The 25,813-nt window shown below is 33.5% G+C and overlaps 1 protein-coding gene across 1 annotated transcript; it reads left to right on the top strand.

The window, feature by feature from the left end:
* Window positions 1–17,508: 17,508 nt before the first annotated feature.
* LOC132556368 (uncharacterized) lies at window positions 17,509–20,376 on the top strand. Its single transcript, XM_060220775.1, has 5 exons — window positions 17,509–17,533; window positions 18,545–18,674; window positions 19,148–19,274; window positions 19,393–19,579; window positions 20,002–20,376. The coding sequence occupies exons 2-5, from the start codon at window positions 18,557–18,559 to the stop codon at window positions 20,194–20,196; spliced, it is 627 nt and encodes a 208-aa protein (XP_060076758.1). The 5' UTR covers window positions 17,509–17,533; window positions 18,545–18,556; the 3' UTR covers window positions 20,197–20,376.
* Window positions 20,377–25,813: the final 5,437 nt, after the last annotated feature.

The following is a 25,813-nucleotide window of genomic DNA, read 5'->3' as shown; positions in this document are numbered from 1 at the left end:
GGAATTTATGAGTGATTGTACTTGAAGATAAAATGCTATGGATTAAGCTCTAATGTTAATGTAATGTTATATATCTTAGTGGGGCTCGATTTCCGTGGTTCACACACTTTTTTCTGGACTAGACACTTGTTTCTTGTGATAAAATATAGGTCAATAAATCTACTTTAACTGACTTTAATAGTTCGTGGACATATGAATTCATTGATTTAAAAGTACTCACGAGATCAACAAAATATCACGATCTTGGTTTCAAACTTGTTGGTGTAGGAGTTTAACATCCGCTTTCACTGATGTTATCAGTTGTCAACAGACAGGAGAACATGTCCTGTGTTATCCCCGCCTCAAGTAAGACATTTCGCAACAGCTCTTTTAAACGGATTGTTGCACATCATAATTAGAGGGTTACTCGGGTAATGTTAAAACCGTCTTCATCGGCACATCGTTTATATAAGGCGATATTTCAATGTTTTGAGTTTAAAATGACCATTTTATTCATATTGTTTAGTTGCACTTCCGCAAGGTGCTGATTTCCGTAATAGGCAGAGACTACTTGAGATTGTTTGTTTGTTTTGTTTTTTTTTGTTTGCTTGTTTATTTTTCGTTTTCCGTTTGTATGCCCCGAGTGTTTGGGATGATAGTGTTTCTTTGCATTTTTAAGTGACCTGTTAATTATTTTTGGAGTTGTCTCCCTTGTTGCGGATAATTTTTCAGAACCTGAGTTGTCTGTATCATGGTCCGCGTCATCTAATGAGGGCATATCATTAGTGATTGATGATGTTGGTGTCGAGTGAAGTGATTTTTCAGTGTAATGTCTGTTTGAGCGGGATTGTGGATGCTGAATGTGTTTTAGGGGTGATGTGTCTACTGTGATGTCAAGGCCTGTTTGAATGTGTTGTTGATGGTGTCTAATAATGTTATTGGGTGATTTGGGTAAAAGGACTTAATGATTAAATTCCGTTATTGTTTATAATGTGTTTGATTTCGGGCAAGTATTGTAAAACCCAAAATCAGATTATTCACAAAAGTATAACACTCTCTGAGAGAAATTGATAAAGATTATTCAAACTAACGTTATTTGACATTCGCTGTTGTGTCTACCACCAATCGCTTTTTTGATCGGAGATAGCCGAGATCATCACGTGACTTTTCGGAACCTAGTTTTAACCCGCCGTTTTTATATGATTTCTTACTATGTGTAATTACATAATTAGCCAAAACTGAAATTGTCAATCATCCTTCAATTCGTACTTTGTAAAATGACCTCTCGTTTCACGCTTTACGTGTGACAGAGCGAATTAAATGAATTTCAATTAATCTGATTCTAAAATTGCATGCGCAAAGATATTGTTTACACTCCCCGAACGATGATGATATGAATTAGTGTGGGGTAATTCTATTTTATTAAAATTTTTTGACGTTGTTAATGAAATATTATAATTACCAAAAAGTACACAACTTTTAAGAGACATGTTATAATGCTTTTTATCAGTTATGAAATGAACATCATTTCGTCCCTTTAACGGTTGGCTAGAGCCAAAAACTATCATCTTAATGTCCTGATGATGTGTTATTAGTGGTCTGTTGCTTTCAGTTTTCGATGACTGTTTGAATTTATATCGTCACAGGTATGCCTGATTGTGGTTAGAAAGATGTGGTGAAATTCTTTGTGTTGGTAACAGCTTCTGGTGAGTTGTGTGTGAACAACAAATTATAACAGGACGGAAAGTTAAAAGGCCATGGACGCTCTTTCTCTCAGCTGGAACGTCCGTGGCCTCAGATGTAACATTTCAAAACTAAAACAATTATGAAAGGAACAACAAGAGAACAGAGAAACAATACTTGAAGAAACTAAAATGAGAAAAAATGAAAACACAGAAAATAACGGAATATTACGAACTTATTCGATCTGACATTAAAACGGGATTGGCAATCAATATAAAAACAATCTTACGTACAAAACGATCAAAATATTAGACGTATCGCCAGAAATTGAATTGATAAGTACAGAAGAGTCTTTGATAAATATATAGTATAAAAAAAATAGATGAGGATGACCTGTGTCAATAACAATAACATCAATGAGTATGAGTATATCATATCCGGGGATTTTAATGCAGCAAATACACTATGGTGAAGTGAAAATACATGTAGGCGGGATAACATCTTATAATAATGGATCTTAGAAATTGATTTGGTAATAATAAATGATCCGGAACAGGCTACCCGTATAGACATATATACTGGAAATAAATCAAATTTAGATATGACATTAGCTACTCTTATTCTAGCAACAACTATGGAATTATGGGAAACACGTGGAAATATGATAGGGACGAATCATTACCCTTATTATTTCTAAAGTCCATCCTATCAGGGACAAAATTGAATTCCCTGAAAAAATCAAATTTCTAAAGCTATATTGAACGATTTAATCGACTCTGTAACGATATCTCCATGAACAGAACAGCTAAAAATAAATTGAGAGAACAATTAAGAAAACCAATCAAGACTAATGGATAGAATCCTGTAACTCAACAAACGATAAAACAGATACAAAAGCTGTATACAATAGAATTAGGACCATGCAATGCATTTCCCCGAGAAGAATTGCCTGTTTTAGGAAAAAATACAGAGGGCAAAACTATTAGTGAAAGGGCCGATATTTTAGTCGATCAATTTTAAAACGGAAAAAAAAAAGATTTCAGAACTGTACTGAGGATTTTTTTTTTATAAGATAATACCAAAAACACAGACAACACCACAAACATGATTTATATTAGTTGTTGTTAAATGAGATGCCCTTTCGTTCAAATTTCAACTTCTCAACCAGTCAAAGGACCGGAAAGCCTTATACCCCTAAGAACCTTTACAGTTTCATCATAACAATAACGATAAACACAAAGACAAACGAAATACTTACTTTTAATTCTGTCAGTTATTTAACGGTCAGGGTCTATATAACTTCAACGTTTAATATTGGGATGCTTTAGATCCGTGTTTGAAAGGAAAATGATGTTGCATTATTTGTGCAATACAATGCATTCGGATGTAACATTTTCCTAAACGGGAAGTGAGGTGATCGTCAAATCCGTGTGTTGTACGAAGTTAAAAAAAACTCGTATTCTCCCTGCCTGCATCTTGTAAACACTTCTAAAGCTTACTCCGGTTTATACTCATATTTGTCTCAGCTTCATCAACGAATGCATCCAGCATCTTGTACCCGTCAAACTGAAGATTAAAGTTAGCATTCAACCACTCATTGTATACGCCATGATTAACCTGTAGCACAGAATGTACCAAGTTTACCTTAATATATATGTGTTGATAATATTTTCATTAATCCAAAACCCTTCATATTGCGAGTAAATAACTTTAAATGAGATTAATTTATTTCGAGACACTAATACTGAGAGTTTCAATGTTACGTCTGTTTGAGCGGGATTTTGGATGCTGATTGTGTTTTAGGGGTGATGTTTCGTTCGAGTCTACTGTGATGTCAAGGCCTGTTTGAATGTGTTGTTGATGGTGTCTAATTATTTTATTGGGTTTTCTTAAAGGGACTAAATTATTAATTTTCGTTATTGTTTCTAATGTGTTTGATTTCTGGTAAGCATTGTAATACTCAAAATTAGACTCTTCACAAAAGTACAACACTCTCTGAGAGAAATTGATAAAGATTATTCAAACTAACGCTAGTCGACATTCGCTGTTGTGTCTACCACCAATCGCTTTTTTGATCGGAGATAGCCGAGATCATCACGTGACTTTTCGGAACCTAGTTTTAACCCGCCGTTTTTATATGATTTCTTACTATGTGTAATTACATAATTAGCCAAAACTGAAATTGTCAATCATCCTTCAATTCGTACTTTGTAAAATGACCTCTCGTTTCACGCTTTACGTGTGACAGAGCGAATTAAATGAATTTCAATTAATCTGATTCTAAAATTGCATGCGCAAAGATATTGTTTACACTCCCCGAACGATGATGATATGAATTAGTGTGGGGTAATTCTATTTTATTAAAATTTTTTGACGTTGTTAATGAAATATTATAATTACCAAAAAGTACACAACTTTTAAGAGACATGTTATAATGCTTTTTATCAGTTATGAAATGAACATCATTTCGTCCCTTTAACGGTTGGCTAGAGCCAAAAACTATCATCTTAATGTCCTGATGATGTGTTATTAGTGGTCTGTTGCTTTCAGTTTTCGATGACTGTTTGAATTTATATCGTCACAGGTATGCCTGATTGTGGTTAGAAAGATGTGGTGAAATTCTTTGTGTTGGTAACAGCTTCTGGTGAGTTGTGTGTGAACAACAAATTATAACAGGACGGAAAGTTAAAAGGCCATGGACGCTCTTTCTCTCAGCTGGAACGTCCGTGGCCTCAGATGTAACATTTCAAAACTAAAACAATTATGAAAGGAACAACAAGAGAACAGAGAAACAATACTTGAAGAAACTAAAATGAGAAAAAATGAAAACACAGAAAATAACGGAATATTACGAACTTATTCGATCTGACATTAAAACGGGATTGGCAATCAATATAAAAACAATCTTACGTACAAAACGATCAAAATATTAGACGTATCGCCAGAAATTGAATTGATAAGTACAGAAGAGTCTTTGATAAATATATAGTATAAAAATAGATGAGGATGACCTGTGTCAATAACAATAACATCAATGAGTATGAGTATATCATATCCGGGGATTTTATTGCAGCAAATACACTATGGTGAAGTGAAAATACATGTAGGCGGGATAACATCTTAGAATAATGGATCTTAGAAATTGATTTGGTAATAATAAATGATCCGGAACAGGCTACCCGTATAGACATATATACTGGAAATAAATCAAATTTAGATATGACATTAGCTACTCTTATTCTAGCAACAACTATGGAATTATGGGAAACACGTGGAAATATGATAGGGACGAATCATTACCCTTATTATTTCTAAAGTCCATCCTATCAGGGACAAAATTGAATTCCCTGAAAAAATCAAATTTCTAAAGCTATATTGAACGATTTAATCGACTCTGTAACGATATCTCCATGAACAGAACAGCTAAAAATAAATTGAGAGAACAATTAAGAAAACCAATCAAGACTAATGGATAGAATCCTGTAACTCAACAAACGATAAAACAGATACAAAAGCTGTATACAATAGAATTAGGACCATGCAATGCATTTCCCCGAGAAGAATTGCCTGTTTTAGGAAAAAATACAGAGGGCAAAACTATTAGTGAAAGGGCCGATATTTTAGTCGATCAATTTTAAAACGGAAAAAAAAAGATTTCAGAACTGTACTGAGGATTTTTTTTTATAAGATAATACCAAAAACACAGACAACACCACAAACATGATTTATATTAGTTGTTGTTAAATGAGATGCCCTTTCGTTCAAATTTCAACTTCTCAACCAGTCAAAGGACCGGAAAGCCTTATACCCCTAAGAACCTTTACAGTTTCATCATAACAATAACGATAAACACAAAGACAAACGAAATACTTACTTTTAATTCTGTCGGTTATTTAACGGTCAGGGTCTATATGACTTCAACGTTTAATATTGGGATGCTTTAGATCCGTGTTTGAAAGGAAAATGATGTTGCATTATTTGTGCAATACAATGCATTCGGATGTAACATTTTCCTAAACGGGAAGTGAGGTGATCGTCAAATCCGTGTGTTGTACGAAGTTAAAAAAACTCGTATTCTCCCTGCCTGCATCTTGTAAACACTTCTAAAGCTTACTCCGGTTTATACTCATATTTGTCTCAGCTTCATCAACGAATGCATCCAGCATCTTGTACCCGTCAAACTGAAGATTAAAGTTAGCATTCAACCACTCATTGTATACGCCATGATTAACCTGTAGCACAGAATGTACCAAGTTTACCTTAATATATATGTGTTGATAATATTTTCATTAATCCAAAACCCTTCATATTGCGAGTAAATAACTTTAAATGAGATTAATTTATTTCGAGACACTAATACTGAGAGTTTCAATGTTACGTCTGTTTGAGCGGGATTTTGGATGCTGATTGTGTTTTAGGGGTGATGTTTCGTTCGAGTCTACTGTGATGTCAAGGCCTGTTTGAATGTGTTGTTGATGGTGTCTAATTATTTTATTGGGTTTTCTTAAAGGGACTAAATTATTAATTTTCGTTATTGTTTCTAATGTGTTTGATTTCTGGTAAGCATTGTAATACTCAAAATTAGACTCTTCACAAAAGTACAACACTCTCTGAGAGAAATTGATAAAGATTATTCAAACTAACGCTAGTCGACATTCGCTGTTGTGTCTACCACCAATCGCTTTTTTGATCGGAGATAGCCGAGATCATCACGTGACTTTTCGGAACCTAGTTTTAACCCGCCGTTTTTATATGATTTCTTACTATGTGTAATTACATAATTAGCCAAAACTGAAATTGTCAATCATCCTTCAATTCGTACTTTGTAAAATGACCTCTCGTTTCACGCTTTACGTGTGACAGAGCGAATTAAATGAATTTCAATTAATCTGATTCTAAAATTGCATGCGCAAAGATATTGTTTACACTCCCCGAACGATGATGATATGAATTAGTGTGGGGTAATTCTATTTTATTAAAATTTTTTGACGTTGTTAATGAAATATTATAATTACCAAAAAGTACACAACTTTTAAGAGACATGTTATAATGCTTTTTATCAGTTATGAAATGAACATCATTTCGTCCCTTTAACGGTTGGCTAGAGCCAAAAACTATCATCTTAATGTCCTGATGATGTGTTATTAGTGGTCTGTTGCTTTCAGTTTTCGATGACTGTTTGAATTTATATCGTCACAGGTATGCCTGATTGTGGTTAGAAAGATGTGGTGAAATTCTTTGTGTTGGTAACAGCTTCTGGTGAGTTGTGTGTGAACAACAAATTATAACAGGACGGAAAGTTAAAAGGCCATGGACGCTCTTTCTCTCAGCTGGAACGTCCGTGGCCTCAGATGTAACATTTCAAAACTAAAACAATTATGAAAGGAACAACAAGAGAACAGAGAAACAATACTTGAAGAAACTAAAATGAGAAAAAATGAAAACACAGAAAATAACGGAATATTACGAACTTATTCGATCTGACATTAAAACGGGATTGGCAATCAATATAAAAACAATCTTACGTACAAAACGATCAAAATATTAGACGTATCGCCAGAAATTGAATTGATAAGTACAGAAGAGTCTTTGATAAATATATAGTATAAAAAAATAGATGAGGATGACCTGTGTCAATAACAATAACATCAATGAGTATGAGTATATCATATCCGGGGATTTTAATGCAGCAAATACACTATGGTGAAGTGAAAATACATGTAGGCGGGATAACATCTTAGAATAATGGATCTTAGAAATTGATTTGGTAATAATAAATGATCCGGAACAGGCTACCCGTATAGACATATATACTGGAAATAAATCAAATTTAGATATGACATTAGCTACTCTTATTCTAGCAACAACTATGGAATTATGGGAAACACGTGGAAATATGATAGGGACGAATCATTACCCTTATTATTTCTAAAGTCCATCCTATCAGGGACAAAATTGAATTCCCTGAAAAAATCAAATTTCTAAAGCTATATTGAACGATTTAATCGACTCTGTAACGATATCTCCATGAACAGAACAGCTAAAAATAAATTGAGAGAACAATTAAGAAAACCAATCAAGACTAATGGATAGAATCCTGTAACTCAACAAACGATAAAACAGATACAAAAGCTGTATACAATAGAATTAGGACCATGCAATGCATTTCCCCGAGAAGAATTGCCTGTTTTAGGAAAAAATACAGAGGGCAAAACTATTAGTGAAAGGGCCGATATTTTAGTCGATCAATTTTAAAACGGAAAAAAAAAATTTCAGAACTGTACTGAGGATTTTTTTTTATAAGATAATACCAAAAACACAGACAACACCACAAACATGATTTATATTAGTTGTTGTTAAATGAGATGCCCTTTCGTTCAAATTTCAACTTCTCAACCAGTCAAAGGACCGGAAAGCCTTATACCCCTAAGAACCTTTACAGTTTCATCATAACAATAACGATAAACACAAAGACAAACGAAATACTTACTTTTAATTCTGTCGGTTATTTAACGGTCAGGGTCTATATAACTTCAACGTTTAATATTGGGATGCTTTAGATCCGTGTTTGAAAGGAAAATGATGTTGCATTATTTGTGCAATACAATGCATTCGGATGTAACATTTTCCTAAACGGGAAGTGAGGTGATCGTCAAATCCGTGTGTTGTACGAAGTTAAAAAAACTCGTATTCTCCCTGCCTGCATCTTGTAAACACTTCTAAAGCTTACTCCGGTTTATACTCATATTTGTCTCAGCTTCATCAACGAATGCATCCAGCATCTTGTACCCGTCAAACTGAAGATTAAAGTTAGCATTCAACCACTCATTGTATACGCCATGATTAACCTGTAGCACAGAATGTACCAAGTTTACCTTAATATATATGTGTTGATAATATTTTCATTAATCCAAAACCCTTCATATTGCGAGTAAATAACTTTAAATGAGATTAATTTATTTCGAGACACTAATACTGAGAGTTTCAATGTTACGTCTGTTTGAGCGGGATTTTGGATGCTGATTGTGTTTTAGGGGTGATGTTTCGTTCGAGTCTACTGTGATGTCAAGGCCTGTTTGAATGTGTTGTTGATGGTGTCTAATTATTTTATTGGGTTTTCTTAAAGGGACTAAATTATTAATTTTCGTTATTGTTTCTAATGTGTTTGATTTCTGGTAAGCATTGTAATACTCAAAATTAGACTCTTCACAAAAGTACAACACTCTCTGAGAGAAATTGATAAAGATTATTCAAACTAACGCTAGTCGACATTCGCTGTTGTGTCTACCACCAATCGCTTTTTTGATCGGAGATAGCCGAGATCATCACGTGACTTTTCGGAACCTAGTTTTAACCCGCCGTTTTTATATGATTTCTTACTATGTGTAATTACATAATTAGCCAAAACTGAAATTGTCAATCATCCTTCAATTCGTACTTTGTAAAATGACCTCTCGTTTCACGCTTTACGTGTGACAGAGCGAATTAAATGAATTTCAATTAATCTGATTCTAAAATTGCATGCGCAAAGATATTGTTTACACTCCCCGAACGATGATGATATGAATTAGTGTGGGGTAATTCTATTTTATTAAAATTTTTTGACGTTGTTAATGAAATATTATAATTACCAAAAAGTACACAACTTTTAAGAGACATGTTATAATGCTTTTTATCAGTTATGAAATGAACATCATTTCGTCCCTTTAACGGTTGGCTAGAGCCAAAAACTATCATCTTAATGTCCTGATGATGTGTTATTAGTGGTCTGTTGCTTTCAGTTTTCGATGACTGTTTGAATTTATATCGTCACAGGTATGCCTGATTGTGGTTAGAAAGATGTGGTGAAATTCTTTGTGTTGGTAACAGCTTCTGGTGAGTTGTGTGTGAACAACAAATTATAACAGGACGGAAAGTTAAAAGGCCATGGACGCTCTTTCTCTCAGCTGGAACGTCCGTGGCCTCAGATGTAACATTTCAAAACTAAAACAATTATGAAAGGAACAACAAGAGAACAGAGAAACAATACTTGAAGAAACTAAAATGAGAAAAAATGAAAACACAGAAAATAACGGAATATTACGAACTTATTCGATCTGACATTAAAACGGGATTGGCAATCAATATAAAAACAATCTTACTTTCAAAACGATCAAAATATTAGACGTATCGCCAGAAATTGAATTGATAAGTACAGAAGAGTCTTTGATAAATATATAGTATAAAAAAATAGATGAGGATGACCTGTGTCAATAACAATAACATCAATGAGTATGAGTATATCATATCCGGGGATTTTAATGCAGCAAATACACTATGGTGAAGTGAAAATACATGTAGGCGGGATAACATCTTAGAATAATGGATCTTAGAAATTGATTTGGTAATAATAAATGATCCGGAACAGGCTACCCGTATAGACATATATACTGGAAATAAATCAAATTTAGATATGACATTAGCTACTCTTATTCTAGCAACAACTATGGAATTATGGGAAACACGTGGAAATATGATAGGGACGAATCATTACCCTTATTATTTCTAAAGTCCATCCTATCAGGGACAAAATTGAATTCCCTGAAAAAATCAAATTTCTAAAGCTATATTGAACGATTTAATCGACTCTGTAACGATATCTCCATGAACAGAACAGCTAAAAATAAATTGAGAGAACAATTAAGAAAACCAATCAAGACTAATGGATAGAATCCTGTAACTCAACAAACGATAAAACAGATACAAAAGCTGTATACAATAGAATTAGGACCATGCAATGCATTTCCCCGAGAAGAATTGCCTGTTTTAGGAAAAAATACAGAGGGCAAAACTATTAGTGAAAGGGCCGATATTTTAGTCGATCAATTTTAAAACGGAAAAAAAAAAAGATTTCAGAACTGTACTGAGGATTTTTTTTATAAGATAATACCAAAAAACACAGACAACACCACAAACATGATTTATATTAGTTGTTGTTAAATGAGATGCCCTTTCGTTCAAATTTCAACTTCTCAACCAGTCAAAGGACCGGAAAGCCTTATACCCCTAAGAACCTTTACAGTTTCATCATAACAATAACGATAAACACAAAGACAAACGAAATACTTACTTTTAATTCTGTCAGTTATTTAACGGTCAGGGTCTATATAACTTCAACGTTTAATATTGGGATGCTTTAGATCCGTGTTTGAAAGGAAAATGATGTTGCATTATTTGTGCAATACAATGCATTCGGATGTAACATTTTCCTAAACGGGAAGTGAGGTGATCGTCAAATCTGTGTGTTGTACGAAATTAAAAAAACTCGTATTCTCCCTGCCTGCATCTTGTAAACACTTCTAAAGCTTACTCCGGTTTATACTCATATTTGTCTCAGCTTCATCAACGAATGCATCCAGCATCTTGTACCCGTCAAACTGAAGATTAAAGTTAGCGTTCAACCACTCATTGTATACGCCATGATTAACCTGTAGCACAGAATGTACGCCTCACTGACACCCTCACACACACATACAAAGCAGCTAAAGAGACACTAACATCCACACGCATTTCCTGACACCCCCACACATATACAAATCAGCTAAAGAGACACCAACATCTACACCCCTTCTCTGACTTTCTCACACTCATATACAAATCAACTAAAGGGACACCAACATCCACATGCCTTCTCTGACACCCTTACACACATATACAAGGCAGCTAAAGAGATACCAACAACTCTGAGCATGCTCAGTTGATAGGTACGATAAGAGTGAAATGGACTTTTCGCCTGTATCTGAAGAGGTAAAGAAGTTTATTGCCTGGTGACAAATCAGATATACACGTGTAATTTTTCCATGTATTTTAGGGGAAAATAAAAAAAATGTAACCCAATATTTTCTTGAATCAAAATATTACTGTCAAACAAAATCAGATTCCAAGAGATAGGAGTTGTCCCTGTGTTACATTGTATTATTATTATGATCTAATGACTATATTGTATCTTAATGCAATATATTTTGTATCACTTTCATGTTATGTGTGGGAGAGGACTTAAATAGGCTCTGCCTGATGTTTAACTATTTTGTTATATTTGTATTTATATGTCAATTTTTTAATTATGTATCACATTTCAAGATCTTTAACCTTCAAATAATGAATCAAAAGGTAGAATATGAGTTTCCTGTATAGAAAACTTATGTTTGACATGAACTGAAGGATTGAATCTGCTGTCCGAGCCAGGGTTACAACTTCATACACGGAATCATGACCACTATCATGTCGGTGATGTCCTCTGTAGCGGCGACGTAGCGCTCGTAGCCTACGTAGGACTCACAAGCCTTAAATTGATACCTGCGGGGCTTTCGATGTGCCATTTCTTAAAGAAATCTTTGTGACATCTGCAAAATATTAGCGGTTTATGATAGCTTTAACATATTCCGTGGGTCAGCAATTGAAAATCATTGACAACGCCTTGAATTTAATGAAATTGCATTTCTGGCGGCGTGCAACTTTAAATTGTAGAATCAATTCACCTTTCACAACTCGCCGACTTTTCATAAATATTCTTTGAGTTCTCCGTCAGTGGCTCGAGCAAGAGAGATATCGATGGAGTGTTTTACCTCGTAACAATAGACCGAGTCTTGCACCATGTAGCCCTCTAGAGATTGTACTGTGCCCCTCTATCGGTTGATTTGTTTTTGTTTTCATACGAGACTGAATATATTGAAGATCATATCAAAACAGGTCACAAAGACAATGCAAAGTCGTTTATTTTCACTTTAGATATATATATATATATATTGATTTCAATTTCCCTCTTGTGAATTTCTCATTTCCGGATAGCAACATCACAGCATCCCCAACCTATGGTGTTTACATGGCGCAGTTAATTCAATATTCAAGGGGCTGTTCCCATTATCACGATTTTCGTTCAAGAAGTCATTAAATGAGGAGCAAAATCCTTACACAGGGTTTCGAATGATGCAGGCTAATGAAACATAATAGGGAAGTTTTACGGTATTCAAAGTGATCCTCTTGAGAAATATTTTTACGATATGAAGCTAGACATGTACTTTGTTCTCAAATGAGAACGTGACATTATTTACTTGGATTGACCAAGATGGCCGGTGCCGTCGATGAAGCAGGGGACACTTACATCGGAACAAGTCTTCTCTTGAAATAACAAGAAATATATTGAACATATCTATCGTATATACATATATCTACATCAGCTGCTTATTTTGATTTTGATCTTCAACGTAACCATGGACAGATTTCAACCAAGTTAAGTAATAAACGTGATGATTTCCATTTCGCTATTGTGAATTTCCCTTGTCTGACTCCCAACATGCTTGCATCCCCAGTCTATGTTGTTTACCTGTCGCAGTTGAGTCAATATTCAAGGGCCTGCTCCCAATATCACGATATTCGTGCAGGAAGTCGTCAACGTACGGACAAACTTGTAACACAGGGTTCAAAAAATGCAGACAGATGGAAATTTTGCCTGTTTATTCCGTTGTATTATACCTAGTTCTCATTTGAGAACGTGACATTACTTACTTGGATTGACTAATGTTACATGGCGGATGTCGTCGAGGAAGTAAAGAACGCTCACTCTTCCGGAACAACTGGTAAGTTTCTCCTTGTCCATTTTCAGAGTTCCTTGTAAACATTTCTTTAGTTCATATTTTGCCCTAGCATAGTTTTATTTGCTTTGAGTTTGGTTGGTGGTTGTGTTAGCAAGTTGTTTTCCTATTTGTTGTTTCTTTGGCATGATATGAAATTGGACATGTTTGGTGCTGGGTCGTTTCATTTCAAAATATTTTATTGATATAAATAATCAATAGGATTAGGCAGCAGGCTAGAGCCTATATAAGTCTTCTCCCAAGACAACATGGTGGTCAGAAATAAACATAATACACAATACACAATAAACATATACATACATACATACATACATACATACATACATACATACATACATACATACATACATAAATTTAGTGTTGACAGACTAATCAATTTTAAATTATGGGAGACAACTCTGTTGTTATTTTTAATACTTTAATCTAATGATTATAAGAAGATAATAAACAATTCACCAACTTTTCAGTTTACTATGTCTTATGATATTAATGATATTAAGTGTACATTACATGTACTTTCTCTTCCATACAAAATGGTTTTGGGCCAGTGTGCCTATGAAATAAAAGTTTGTCCTACTTCAGTGAGGGAGCAATTACACATGAGGCACATTTTTCGCATTCTAAATAAAAGGATATTCAGATCAAGATAAAGAACTGTTCAGAGTTGTTTCCTTATTATAAGATGATAACTGAAATATTGGGAATAAATCAGAAAGAACAAATAATAACGGGGAAAAGTAAATATCTATTAACCAGCATTCATCTCATTATTGATAAAAGTTGAATTAACTATATCTATGGAAGGATATCAATTTTTTAATTACATTTTGTTTTAGATTTGTTCTATAATTTCAATTCATGTCAGTAGATATTAAACATTAAATCCTTTCCGTTTTACCAGTATACCTACTAACAGCATCAAACAATGATTTATTGATGTAGGTAGTACAATTTGGGCAGCCATGCTGTTATTCTTACAAGCTGGAGGATTTGTCCTAAACAGAGATTTATTTTATTTTTGAAGTCTCAGAATATTCATTTTTTGAGTTGCCTTTTTCATACATAAAATCTATGTGCTTATTCCATTTGCTATCACTACTGAATGCTAAACCCAGATACTTGGTCGAAAGAGGTTGTGACTAGCTGATTGTTGAAATGAATATCTGGATGGTTTGGTATGGTGTTCCTTGTAAATATTACTGATTCTGTTTTAGATGGATTAAACTTAATATCCCATTGTTTAGCACAATCTTTACAGAATTCAAATAATTTCCAAGAGATTCAGCTACTTCACCTGGATTATCAGTGACAACTTCAAACAAAGAGGTATCATCAGCAACCAACTTAATAGAGCTATATCATTCATGTACAGTATAAAAAGAAAAGGTACCAGAACTGATCCCTGGGGGACTCCTGCATTAACAGATTTAAAGATTGCGGCAAAGGCTTCAATCACCACACGTTGTTTTCTATTAGATAAATAATTTTGTGACCACCTTAAAACACCTTTAATTCCATAAGATTCAAGCTTGTATAATAAATCCTCATGCCAGACAATATCAAATGCATTGCTTATATCACAAAATACAAATCTCAACTCTCTATTATCATCTAAACTACTAGTTATATTGTGGTATATGGAAAGCAGTTGGTTAATAGTTAAAATCCTTGGGTATACATCCTGACTGATGTTTTGATATTATTTTGAAAGATCGTTGAACAAATGTTTAAATATAATCTAATGTAGCATCTTACTAAAACATGAGGTCACTGAAATAGGTCTTTAATTGGTTACATCATTTTCTATCCCCTTTCCTTTATGATGCCTGTCTCAAGGTTTTTTTAACAAAATGTAGAGTGAGAGGTAATGAGATAGAAGGAGCAAACATTTCAATCATTTTCGGATAGAAATTATCAGGCCCTGGTGGTTTCTTAATATTAAGTAAAAAAAAGCTGATCTTTAACATCTTGTTCAGAAAAAATGATATTGTCAATAGTATAAAGAATACAACGAGGGGAGATGTTCAAGGTCAGCAGAAGAAGAAATAGCAGTGAAATAGTTATTAAGAAATTGAACTTAATGGATACTATATAAGGATGACTTATATAGTATCCATTGTCACATAATGGTGGTAAAGGGAAAGATTTATTGTTGGTTTTGAACACTGCATTGGCAATTTTCGACCATTTACTTGGAGGGAGAGACTTGTCACTTAAACTATTCGCAAGGTTTTCATTATAACGTTTTTTTCATTTCTTATTAGATCAATTACTTGGTTTCTTTTCTGTCTGTAATTTCCCAATGTGGTGATGAATTTGCTTTAGCCTTTTTGTGAATTCGATTTCGTTGCCTTATATTTAATATGATTGTTTGATTCATCCTTGGTTTGTCATTAGGTCGAAAAATTATTTTTGGAGAGGATAAACTGCTGAATAAGATCATTTATAGAATTAATAAGAAATTAATTAAGCTCTTCAGCAGTCATAGTATGATATGATGATATGATAATATTGCCATCATTCATGCTATCAAAATCTGCTCTTTCAAAGATATATTTTTCTATATTGTAGGCATTACGTTTAAATATTAAATACTGAATTTCAAATGATATCAATGAATGATCATTACAAAGAGGCGGACTTACTAACGCATTTCAAACTGTATTAATATTATTTGTGAGGACAAGAAGGCGGAAGTAGTATGGGTTAAACGTGTAGGTTCAGTAATTAAATTTATTAGATTATACTTCATCAATAGATGCTTCAGATGACGATTTTGATCAATGCACAGCATATTAACATTGATGTCACCAGTAATTATAACATCTTTATTAGTCTAAATGACAACTTCTAGCATATTATAAGGTTCGTTTGCCTGTTAGTTCTATCATCGTATAAATTTGTTCTCATTTGAGAACATGACATTACTTACTTGGATTGATCAAGGTTTACATGGCAGATGTCGTCGATGAAGACGATGCTTACTCTTCCGGAACACCTGGTAGTTTACGTCTAAATCTTTCCTTTGTTCATATCATGCCATAGTATTATCTAATTGGAGCTTGGATTATGATTATGTTGATAAGTTGGTATGTTCTAATTGCGCAGACTATCTATCAAATTTCATTATTCTTCCAATCAGTGATGTTAGTTAATTGACATGTCTTTGTAACACGTGAATCTGCTATCTGTGGTATATTAATCACATGACGATTTTTTTCTATAAATTACGGGAAAAGGTGTCCCTGTTATGTATTATACCGATCCAGCGCCAGTAAGTCACCTCTTCATCAAAATTAAAGAATAAATGGACGGAAAAGACCTCAGATGAAAATCAATTAATGCAAGAAATCTACCATTGGTGGTGATGTTATGTTTGAGGTTAAACGAACTTGCGATAGTCTGACCACAAGAGAATACAGAAAACTTATCAAAATCCTAATGCAATGTCAAAATCTCAGAACACAAGGCTATAAACACACAAATATAACATTTATCAATGATATCATTAAGACGACCAGAAAATGTTTTTATGATTTCCATCAACCTACATCTATCGATGCCTTTGTTGTACATTTAGCTATTAGTTGGCAACAAATTTATGGTAAACATCGTATAGCATCGTCGACATATTAACATGGTAGGTTTTGTTAAAAAATGACTATATCGAAATGAAAAATCCACAATAGGGAAATCATCAAGTATTTTTTATACATCTTAGTGGAAACTTGTCCGTGTTTATCCTTGAATTCCATTTTTAAATAATTGACAAGCTAGTTAGTACCTGTTTTGATAATTTTTTCACCAAAAACAAATGTACCAAAATTTACTACCTAAAGGTTGCTACAAGCATAACTACTGCTGATAATTAATTTCTCTAAGCGGTTTTATATGCAAAAGTTTAAGACAATTAAGAATAACATTAACCTGGTTGGCTTTAAATTTGTTTTGTTATCATTTTCGTATTTGCCTCCGTTAACTCTATTGTCAAGATACCCGGAACATCGGTGTATAAAGTGGCCAAATACGACTATGATAGACAGCATTTCAGGCGTGTACGGACGGAAGGAAATAACAATATTAAAATTTTACTCATGAACCCCAAATTTCTACTAGAGTGGGATGTTTGTGGTTAACTATTGTTGAAAGATCCGGATCATAGGTGTATAAATTTGGCAAAACTGACTGCGATAGACATAATTTCAATGTAATAATTTGCTTCACTACAAGCTGACAGAAACGTAAGTATGTATCTCTATTAATTCATCTCTGCTGATTTGTTTTCTGGGTTAATTAGTTGAAAAAAGTATATATTTCATGTCTCATTGTAGTATCAATTTACTACTTTGCTGGACATAACACTGATATGACAAGATAACTAGAATTGTGGCTCTTTGGTTATACCAACAGCTGGACCTTGTGGTGGTGGGGGTGTCTTTGTGGGTCTTTATTTAAACAGGCAGCTCGTTATGTGGGATAATGTCGCTCTTCTGGGTTCTTGTTTATACACGCAGCTGGTCCTTTGGGATAATGCTACGCTTTGTGGCACTTTGGTTATACCTATACCAACAAATGAGCGTAGGAGATAATGTCACTCTTTGTGTTGCCTTGTTTATGACAACAGGCGAGAATGGGTATAATGCCAATCATTGTTGCTTCTACGTGATTCCAACAGATGAGTGTGGAGGATTATGCCTCTCTTTGCGGGTCCATGTTAATGCCAACATCTTAGCCTGGGGGATAATGCCATCCTCTTTGGCTACTTATATCAACAGCTGATCTTAGAAATAAGGCCAGTCCATCTCTTTGATTCTTGTTTATACCAACAGCAGAACATGAGAGATAATACTACTCTTCGTTATCCCTTATTTATGATTGTTTGTAGTCCTTAGTCCATATGTCAATGAGAGACGATAAAGATTAGAAAAATATTGAAAATGATATTTATATTTATATTAATAGATTTTCATTTAGTGGGTCTTACTGTCACCAATTGTTCACTAATTTGAATAGGTTTTATCAATGATAATGATCAACTTCAATGCATACATGATCTTTATACATATACGAGTTTGACAATTGGTTAACGACACAAGTTAAGTTGCTGGATTTGACAACCGGCTAACGACACGAGTTAAGTAGGTGGATTTAAGATTCTGGTGTTCCTTTCATGTGTTTACGTGACGAAATGCTTATCTTTTAAAGGAGATTACAAAATTGATGTTAGCTATATATTACACATTTTTATACAGGAAGTGGTGAAAATGGCTGGAACCTTATCCGAGTTCTTGTGGAATAAGACAGAGAAAATACGACAAGAGATATTAACTACATATTTCATTCAGGGAATAGGCGACGGAAGTTTGAATCCGACAGCATTTGGTATGTTTTATTGAAAATAAACGTTTTGCAGATAACAAGGTAAGCATATAGTACTCAGTGTTTAAAGGGTTTCACATGAATGGACTGCACTGTATTTGAATATTTTAATGTAAGTTTTACATTAAAAACTTAACTTTTGCAGCCATTTTATTAATCGTAAAATACATGCACTAAGTACTGAAATTAACATTGATACAACTAATAAGTCAAAATAAAATGATGCCGTAGATGTATAATCTCAGAGTCACTATGCACGCAATAGTAGATTTTTAAAACATATTTGTAAAAGCAATTTTACATTCATATCATTATTACAATAACGGTTCAAGAGTTCAGAGTGTAATAGTCAACAGTTTGAATTTAACTTTTACATCACGTTGCTCATTGTCGCCTTCAAATTGATATTTGCTTTAAGGAGAATAAAACAGTTACATTATCTTTGATGCGTTAGTATAGAATGTCTTTATCTACAGGAGGGTATATGGTGCAGAACTCTGTCTATATATATAAGGCCAAAAACTCGATTGATATCGCCAGGAACGCTGCCGACTCTGGACCTCTGAAAATTTACTTGGGAGAGGCGTCTAGGAGTTATGAAAAGTAAAGTGTTGTTATTTATCTTTTTACTCGCTTAAAAATATAACGAAAACATCTTTGCGAGAATCGTTTAATTTATCTTAAGATTCTGTTGTAAAATCTCTAATTGTTTTGTTTGCAGAAAGAGCAAGGAACTCTTTAAAAATTGGCAGATTGAGAATGTTGAGGGTATCAGTTTGAACGATGCCTGCCAAGCTTACGCTGACTATGAGAAGGCTGTCGCTTCTTCACAAGAAACGATCTACTTGATAGTGGCTATGATTCCGCGTATGAAGTTGTGGCAATGGCTCGGAGGCAAGCTGAAACCGGTAATTATGTATTAGATGGATCCATAGTAAAATAGGATAATTTGCTTTCAATTTCTTGAATAATTGACTCATATATAACTTAAGACACTTTGCCTCATATCTTATTCCAATTTCTGTTAGAGTATATAGGAAACTGTAACGTACTCTGTGACAGACTGGTTTTATTCATGGCTTAAATAGAAAATAACTACATTTCATTCATTCCCACGTACATACATTATCAAGCCAAGAACTAACACTTTTTAAATATTGCCATTATCATGGACAAATGAAGCTAGGAAGACTATCATATAACGATGATCAAGGTATATTTATTTTAATCTCACTGGAGGAACGAAATCGGTTATTAGCACTAAAGAATATAGAAATATGACCATGTTCATCTGTGATATTTGTTGATGGTACAATTTCTAAAATTACAGGGAAATAAGGGTGTATACAAAAACTGGTATGACAACAATTTCGATGCTGACAACATAGAATACAAGAAGTTGGATGCATTCGTGGATGTTGCTGTGGCCAATATGACAATCGACAGGAAGATAGCATTAGACATATATACCCGCTGTATGGAGGGTGAATTGGAATTTTTCAAAGCTGTGAAAAACATGTTTTAGGCTAATACTCAAATGACCTATACTGGAGAACTGTATACATGTTCCAACTTAAACCAATATATAAACATATTGTTCTAGATTTTTCAATGCTTATTAACATTATTTAAAGCTGCTCTAATAACTTAAGTATTTTGTATTCTGAAAAGCAATAATCAATAAAAGCATGACGATAAAACCTGATTGTTATTTCTTTTTATGGTGTTGGTCGTCTCTATATGCGGTTATATACACAATGCATCTATAATGTGATGTTAATACTATTGAATCGACATTGACTCTTTATTATCATTATTGCGAATTGTACGAAAAGATATACAGTTGAATAGCATTTTTCAATACGACATAATTACATGCAGCAGTGCCAACAAAAGAATGAAACTGCAGCTGTTTTGGCTTTATGAGACTTGTCAGTGATGTTTCATCGAACAGCTGTTTCGTTCTTCTCGGATTCGCTAGTGATACTACATCATACAGCTGAACGTGTAAAAGAGAATATTTCTCCTTTTACACTTGACATCGGTTCTTGCTAGTTTCCATGACTTTAAGTTCCAATAGGAATACTGGCAGACAAGACCTGTTTACTAAGAACAATAACCAGGACAAAGGGAAATAACTCAAACATAGTATAATGTTTCTATATTTTTAGTGGGATTAAGACAATAGATAACTAGATATGATGTACAAAATGTTGAATTTAGAACAAAACAGCAACTAACATAGGGGACAATTGAAAACAACTTTGAAAATGAAAATATATAAAGAAAAAATGAAGAATATGAAAAGAAAGAAAAAAGGCGGTAGTACCGGTCCATTATGTTATTGGTTCATGTTTTCTCTTTGTATTAATTGTCAACTCTTACAAACCAGATGTTAAAAAGATAACAGTTTTCATCGATTTTTCAAATCAGACTTAACTAATGCAATGCTAATATCGAGAGAAAAAAATTCATTTAAACCATGGCATGGTTATGGAGTTCTAACATTTTCCTCCATTGGGAGCTGCAGAGATCGGCAAAGCACTTTTGAAAAAAACGCATGTTGATAATCAAATTTAGCCGCCTGGCATCATCAATAATGCACCAAAGAACTAAGCGTTTGGATAAATATTTCTACTCAGAAATACTATGTACATTCCATTTTAAAGCAAAAATGGTTATATAACGCTATGATTGCTAAGTTTATTCCATCTGACAATAACATGGTGATGCCAAAATTAATGCCAAAAATGCTACATAATACTATATGAATGCTTAGTACATTTCTATTGAAATAAACATTAACAATGCCAAAAATGCTACATACTACCATGTGCAAGTATATTAGACCTGAAATAAACATATCCAGTGACAAACATTCTTTTCGGTTAACAACGAAGAAACAGCGATTAATTGTTGAATCGTACGTCTTGATAAGTAAAGGGTGAAAACATGAAAAAATATCATTAAGCGTCTTCTGCGTCATCGACGACACCCGCCGTGTAAACTCGTGGAATACGACCTCTACGTCACTAATGTTATTGCAAAATTTTGAAAAGAAATTCTAGAAGCAGTTCACAATGAACAATTAGCAAATCATACTGCAACGAATGACTTCGTTTTACCGAGTGTGTATTGGTGCAAATAAGTAAAACATTATACATATAAGTCATTCAGTGTATACACATGAACGGTGAGTGCTTCAGCCATGCATATACGTGTGTGAAGGGGTAACGAAATAACAAATACTATGAAACAAACGGGTTGTAAATATACGGGATTGTTTAAAGTTATTAAAACGAATAGGAAAATATGAACGCTAAATTAATAAAGGAAATATGAACTTAAAAAATGTACAGATCAATAAATACATTTTCATCGTCAACCAAATAAGTGTAAAGATTGATGTAACGATTAATGTAAAGAAAGTTATACAAGGACATCTTAGATGTAGAAGGGATAAGGTATTCATCAATCATTAAAATATTACAAGCAGCTGTTGAGATATGGAAGGGAGGATATATTTGCTTGTTTGGTGTTGCTCAGATTTGATGATATTCCCCATACAATTTTTTCATATATATATTGATAACATCATAATACACAATCGTCATGGTACATCTTACACGATTATATTTATTATGAATAATACATTATATATATATATGTATTCGCAGCTACATTTGGCAAGATCATTGTTCATTTGAGATTTCAATATAGCTTTCAATTTCTCAACATGATGAATAAGTAAGTATTTGCTAACTATTGGCCATTTCCAAACCACCAATGACATAACATTCTAATAGTTATCTCTCTTTCACCATCTCATCAGATGGAAGGTATACCTGGATCTGTATATTTTATATCTCTTTCACAGATTACTGTGCCTGAGCAGAGCATGAGGCAATTCACCCCACTGTCAAGACACAATCTAAGAACAATACTAAGAATATGCGAGGGGAAATGCCTCCGGTATGCATCCCCCACTAGGGAGACAAAACAACAGATGTATCGACTATCAACAATTCTATACGACAAAAACACCACACTTACTAGAAATAAGTTTAACTAAAACTACAGAAGTAAAGTATCATTTGTGACACCATATTTCTAGTTATAAAAGACTTTTTCGATCACCCTTTTTCGGTAATAAACAACTTTCTCTCATTACAATCTGTATTTACAGCATATGTGTTGGAAATCATTTTTTTTCTTACATCGCGCTTTGTCTTACTCCTTTTATCTTCGGACATCAAATATGGCGGTCATCTGATTGGTTAAAATATTATAGGCTATAACTTAAAAAACTGTTGGTCATATTGATGAAAATAAACACATAGATATGGTCTAATGTAAGAAACACAATGATGCAATCAATCTTGTTTAATTGATCAACAAACATGGCTGCATAACATGTTTAAATTTTGAATTTTGTATCGATTTTATGTTTGGGTTACCATAACGTTGGTAAGTTATTGAGATGGTAAGAGAAAACATCAAACAACACATACAAAAATTTCTGATCAATAAAATATTAGCATAAAATAGTACTAAGGCCGTCCACCAGCCGAAAAGGGATTATCGAGACACTTAAATTTGCACTATCGTTTTCGATTTTAGTTCATAACTTATGTTTTATGGATATGATGTAATTTACGTAACATTTTGTGTCTTATTTTGTGTCTTGATAGAGGGGCAAATTGCCCTGAAAATATGATTTTCGTTATTACTTCATTGATCTCACACACACACACATACACTCAAACACCACCTCCTACTTATTTCTATTATAAACGCATGTTAATTGATAGTAGAGAAACATGTGAAAATTGTACACTTTCAAAATTAATATCTCGGTATTTGAATGGACGACTTTGATGATGTTTTCAACCTTATATAGAACAATGTTATATAAATTTCTATTTTTTCTTGATACACCTTACGGTAGAGCTTTCGGGAGATGTTATTTTTGTATACAAAAAAATTAACAAAAAAATATTCACATTTTTGGCTTTGTATAATTTTCTAGCATCATTACATTTTAACTTTAAGGGTTTTGCTCATGAGAGTTCATATATTCGAACTATTTTCTTCATATACTTTACTGCTTTTAGTGTCGACCATGACGTATTATAGATATACTAGTAACTGGTTACAAATCCTACCTTACTCTAATACCGATTAAAATACATTTTCGACTTTTTCCGGAAACCCCCTACAACGATTTCAATGCAATTTTGCAGAAACCTGCCATGTGCAATCGTTAACCAACATTGTAAATTATATGGCCCCGACCCCCAGAAGCTTGAAAGCCAAAGCCAGTAAGGATTAAAATTGTAGAGATTACAAAATATTCTTCTAAATAACCAGATATGATAGGATCAAATACTCTTCATGGACTAAAGGGTTTTAAGGTGCTTTACCGAAATTATAAATTTCATGACCCCATGGTCTCACATTTCCCCATGTAGAGGATATAAAGTTTGCAATAGTTTATTAGGTCACCATTATGTCGTGAAATTTATACAATAATGAGTTACAACTCCAGTAAAACTCTTCTGTCTCTGTACAAATAGCATTCTTCATTTTCTCTTCTCCATGATACACATTCATTCCCTTGTTTTCCGTTTGTTAGGTTCACTCATGCGACAGTTTAGATCCCTGGCTTCTGAGTTAGGATGAAAACTTGATGGCATGCTTACAATAGAATACTAAATTAAAGTAATTGAAAATTGTTATTATAAGTTTTTTCTCTATATTTCACAACATAATGCATTAAGGAGACAATTCAATTGCATATAAACTTTTTACAATTATTTATAATAGAATACATCCTCGGTAGTCTTTACATGCACATGACCTTATAGAGGTAATGTCCTTTTTTGTGTATATCTTTATCTATAGTCAAATTGGTCACAACTAACCTGCTAAAAGCCGTTAAAGTTGTTAATGTTGTTATAGGGCATGAGTGATGAGCTCTGTAATATCATTGACTCATAATTGAATTTAGTGATATTGATTACTTTTTGCTATCATTTTTACATGTATGCACCAGGTGCTTCAAAATACATAAGTTGAACCATTATCCGAGTTCCTGTAGAGTCAGATAGATTCGACAAAATCTATTAAATAAATATTTGGCTAAAGGAATAGGCAATGGACGTCTAATTACATTATGGTACCGTGTCTTAAGTTGAGGCCTCGGCTCGGACAGCAGCTCCGGGCGGTAATTATGTTTAAGATATATATAATATTGCATACTATAATTTTGACTGCATTCAATTGTAAAGCAAATCATCCAACACATGTTGATCAACTTCTATCTGTAGTATTGTACACAATACACAGAAGTGAGTAACACGTCTCTTTACTAATATTAGAAATCAGTCATTCATAACATTGAGAATGATGCTTGTTACGTTGTTTTGAACGAACAGTTCTTGCTGACTGGACAGGACGATCCCGAGTTGTTACATTCAACGAAGTAGTGGAGAAACATTTTCAATCGCTATGTTTTAGCTATGAACTGATATGACATTAATTGTTTGTATATACATAAATAATGTGTATTCAATTCAGTAACCAGTATATACAAACAACCTTGTACAACTGAAATTACTTAATCAATTTGAAGGGAAATGAAAATCTCTATCTCACATCAATAACCTCAAGTTCTTAATTGCTGACTTCAAAGGCTGCCATGTGTTAAAATAAAGAAACTGTAGCATTCCTAACATAAGGAAATCCATCATTATCTGATCATCAGAATTTTCTTTTTCGATAAGATGTGAACAACGGTACAGGTAATATGTTTGTGAATGAAACTGGAGAGTATTTCATAAAAAATACATCATGTTACATGAGTTCAGTGGTAATATTCTACAACAAACTATTATTGGAATATCCATGCAAACATTTTCAAATGGACCAAAACATGTCACAATGACTTTCTATTTCCATTTAAGAAACACTGATGATGTCTTGCCATCTATTGATAAGACATCATCAGTGTATTTAGATTACAAGACATTTCTTGACCGTGTCCATCGTATATATCCACCTAAACTGGAAATCAAGGACATGACAAACTCTTAATAACCACATCATCTGCTTGCCTCGATCTCTTCCTACAACGAAACCAA

Source organism: Ylistrum balloti, unplaced genomic scaffold (assembly GCF_031769215.1).
Source record: "Ylistrum balloti isolate Yb309-2 unplaced genomic scaffold, AGI_CSIRO_Ybal_v1 Utg370566, whole genome shotgun sequence".
NCBI classification, from domain to species: Eukaryota; Metazoa; Mollusca; class Bivalvia; order Pectinida; family Pectinidae; genus Ylistrum; species Ylistrum balloti.
This window is presented reverse-complemented; position numbering and strand designations above follow the sequence as displayed.

Coding starts and splice junctions, on each gene's coding strand:
- LOC132556368 (XM_060220775.1), top strand. CDS start 18,557: ATGGCTGGAACCTTATCCGAGTTCTTGTGGAATAAGACAGAGAAAATA. Junction 18,675..19,147: donor TTTGAATCCGACAGCATTTG/GTATGTTTTATT, acceptor CTTTATCTACAG/GAGGGTATATGGTGCAGAAC. Junction 19,580..20,001: donor TCGGAGGCAAGCTGAAACCG/GTAATTATGTAT, acceptor CTAAAATTACAG/GGAAATAAGGGTGTATACAA.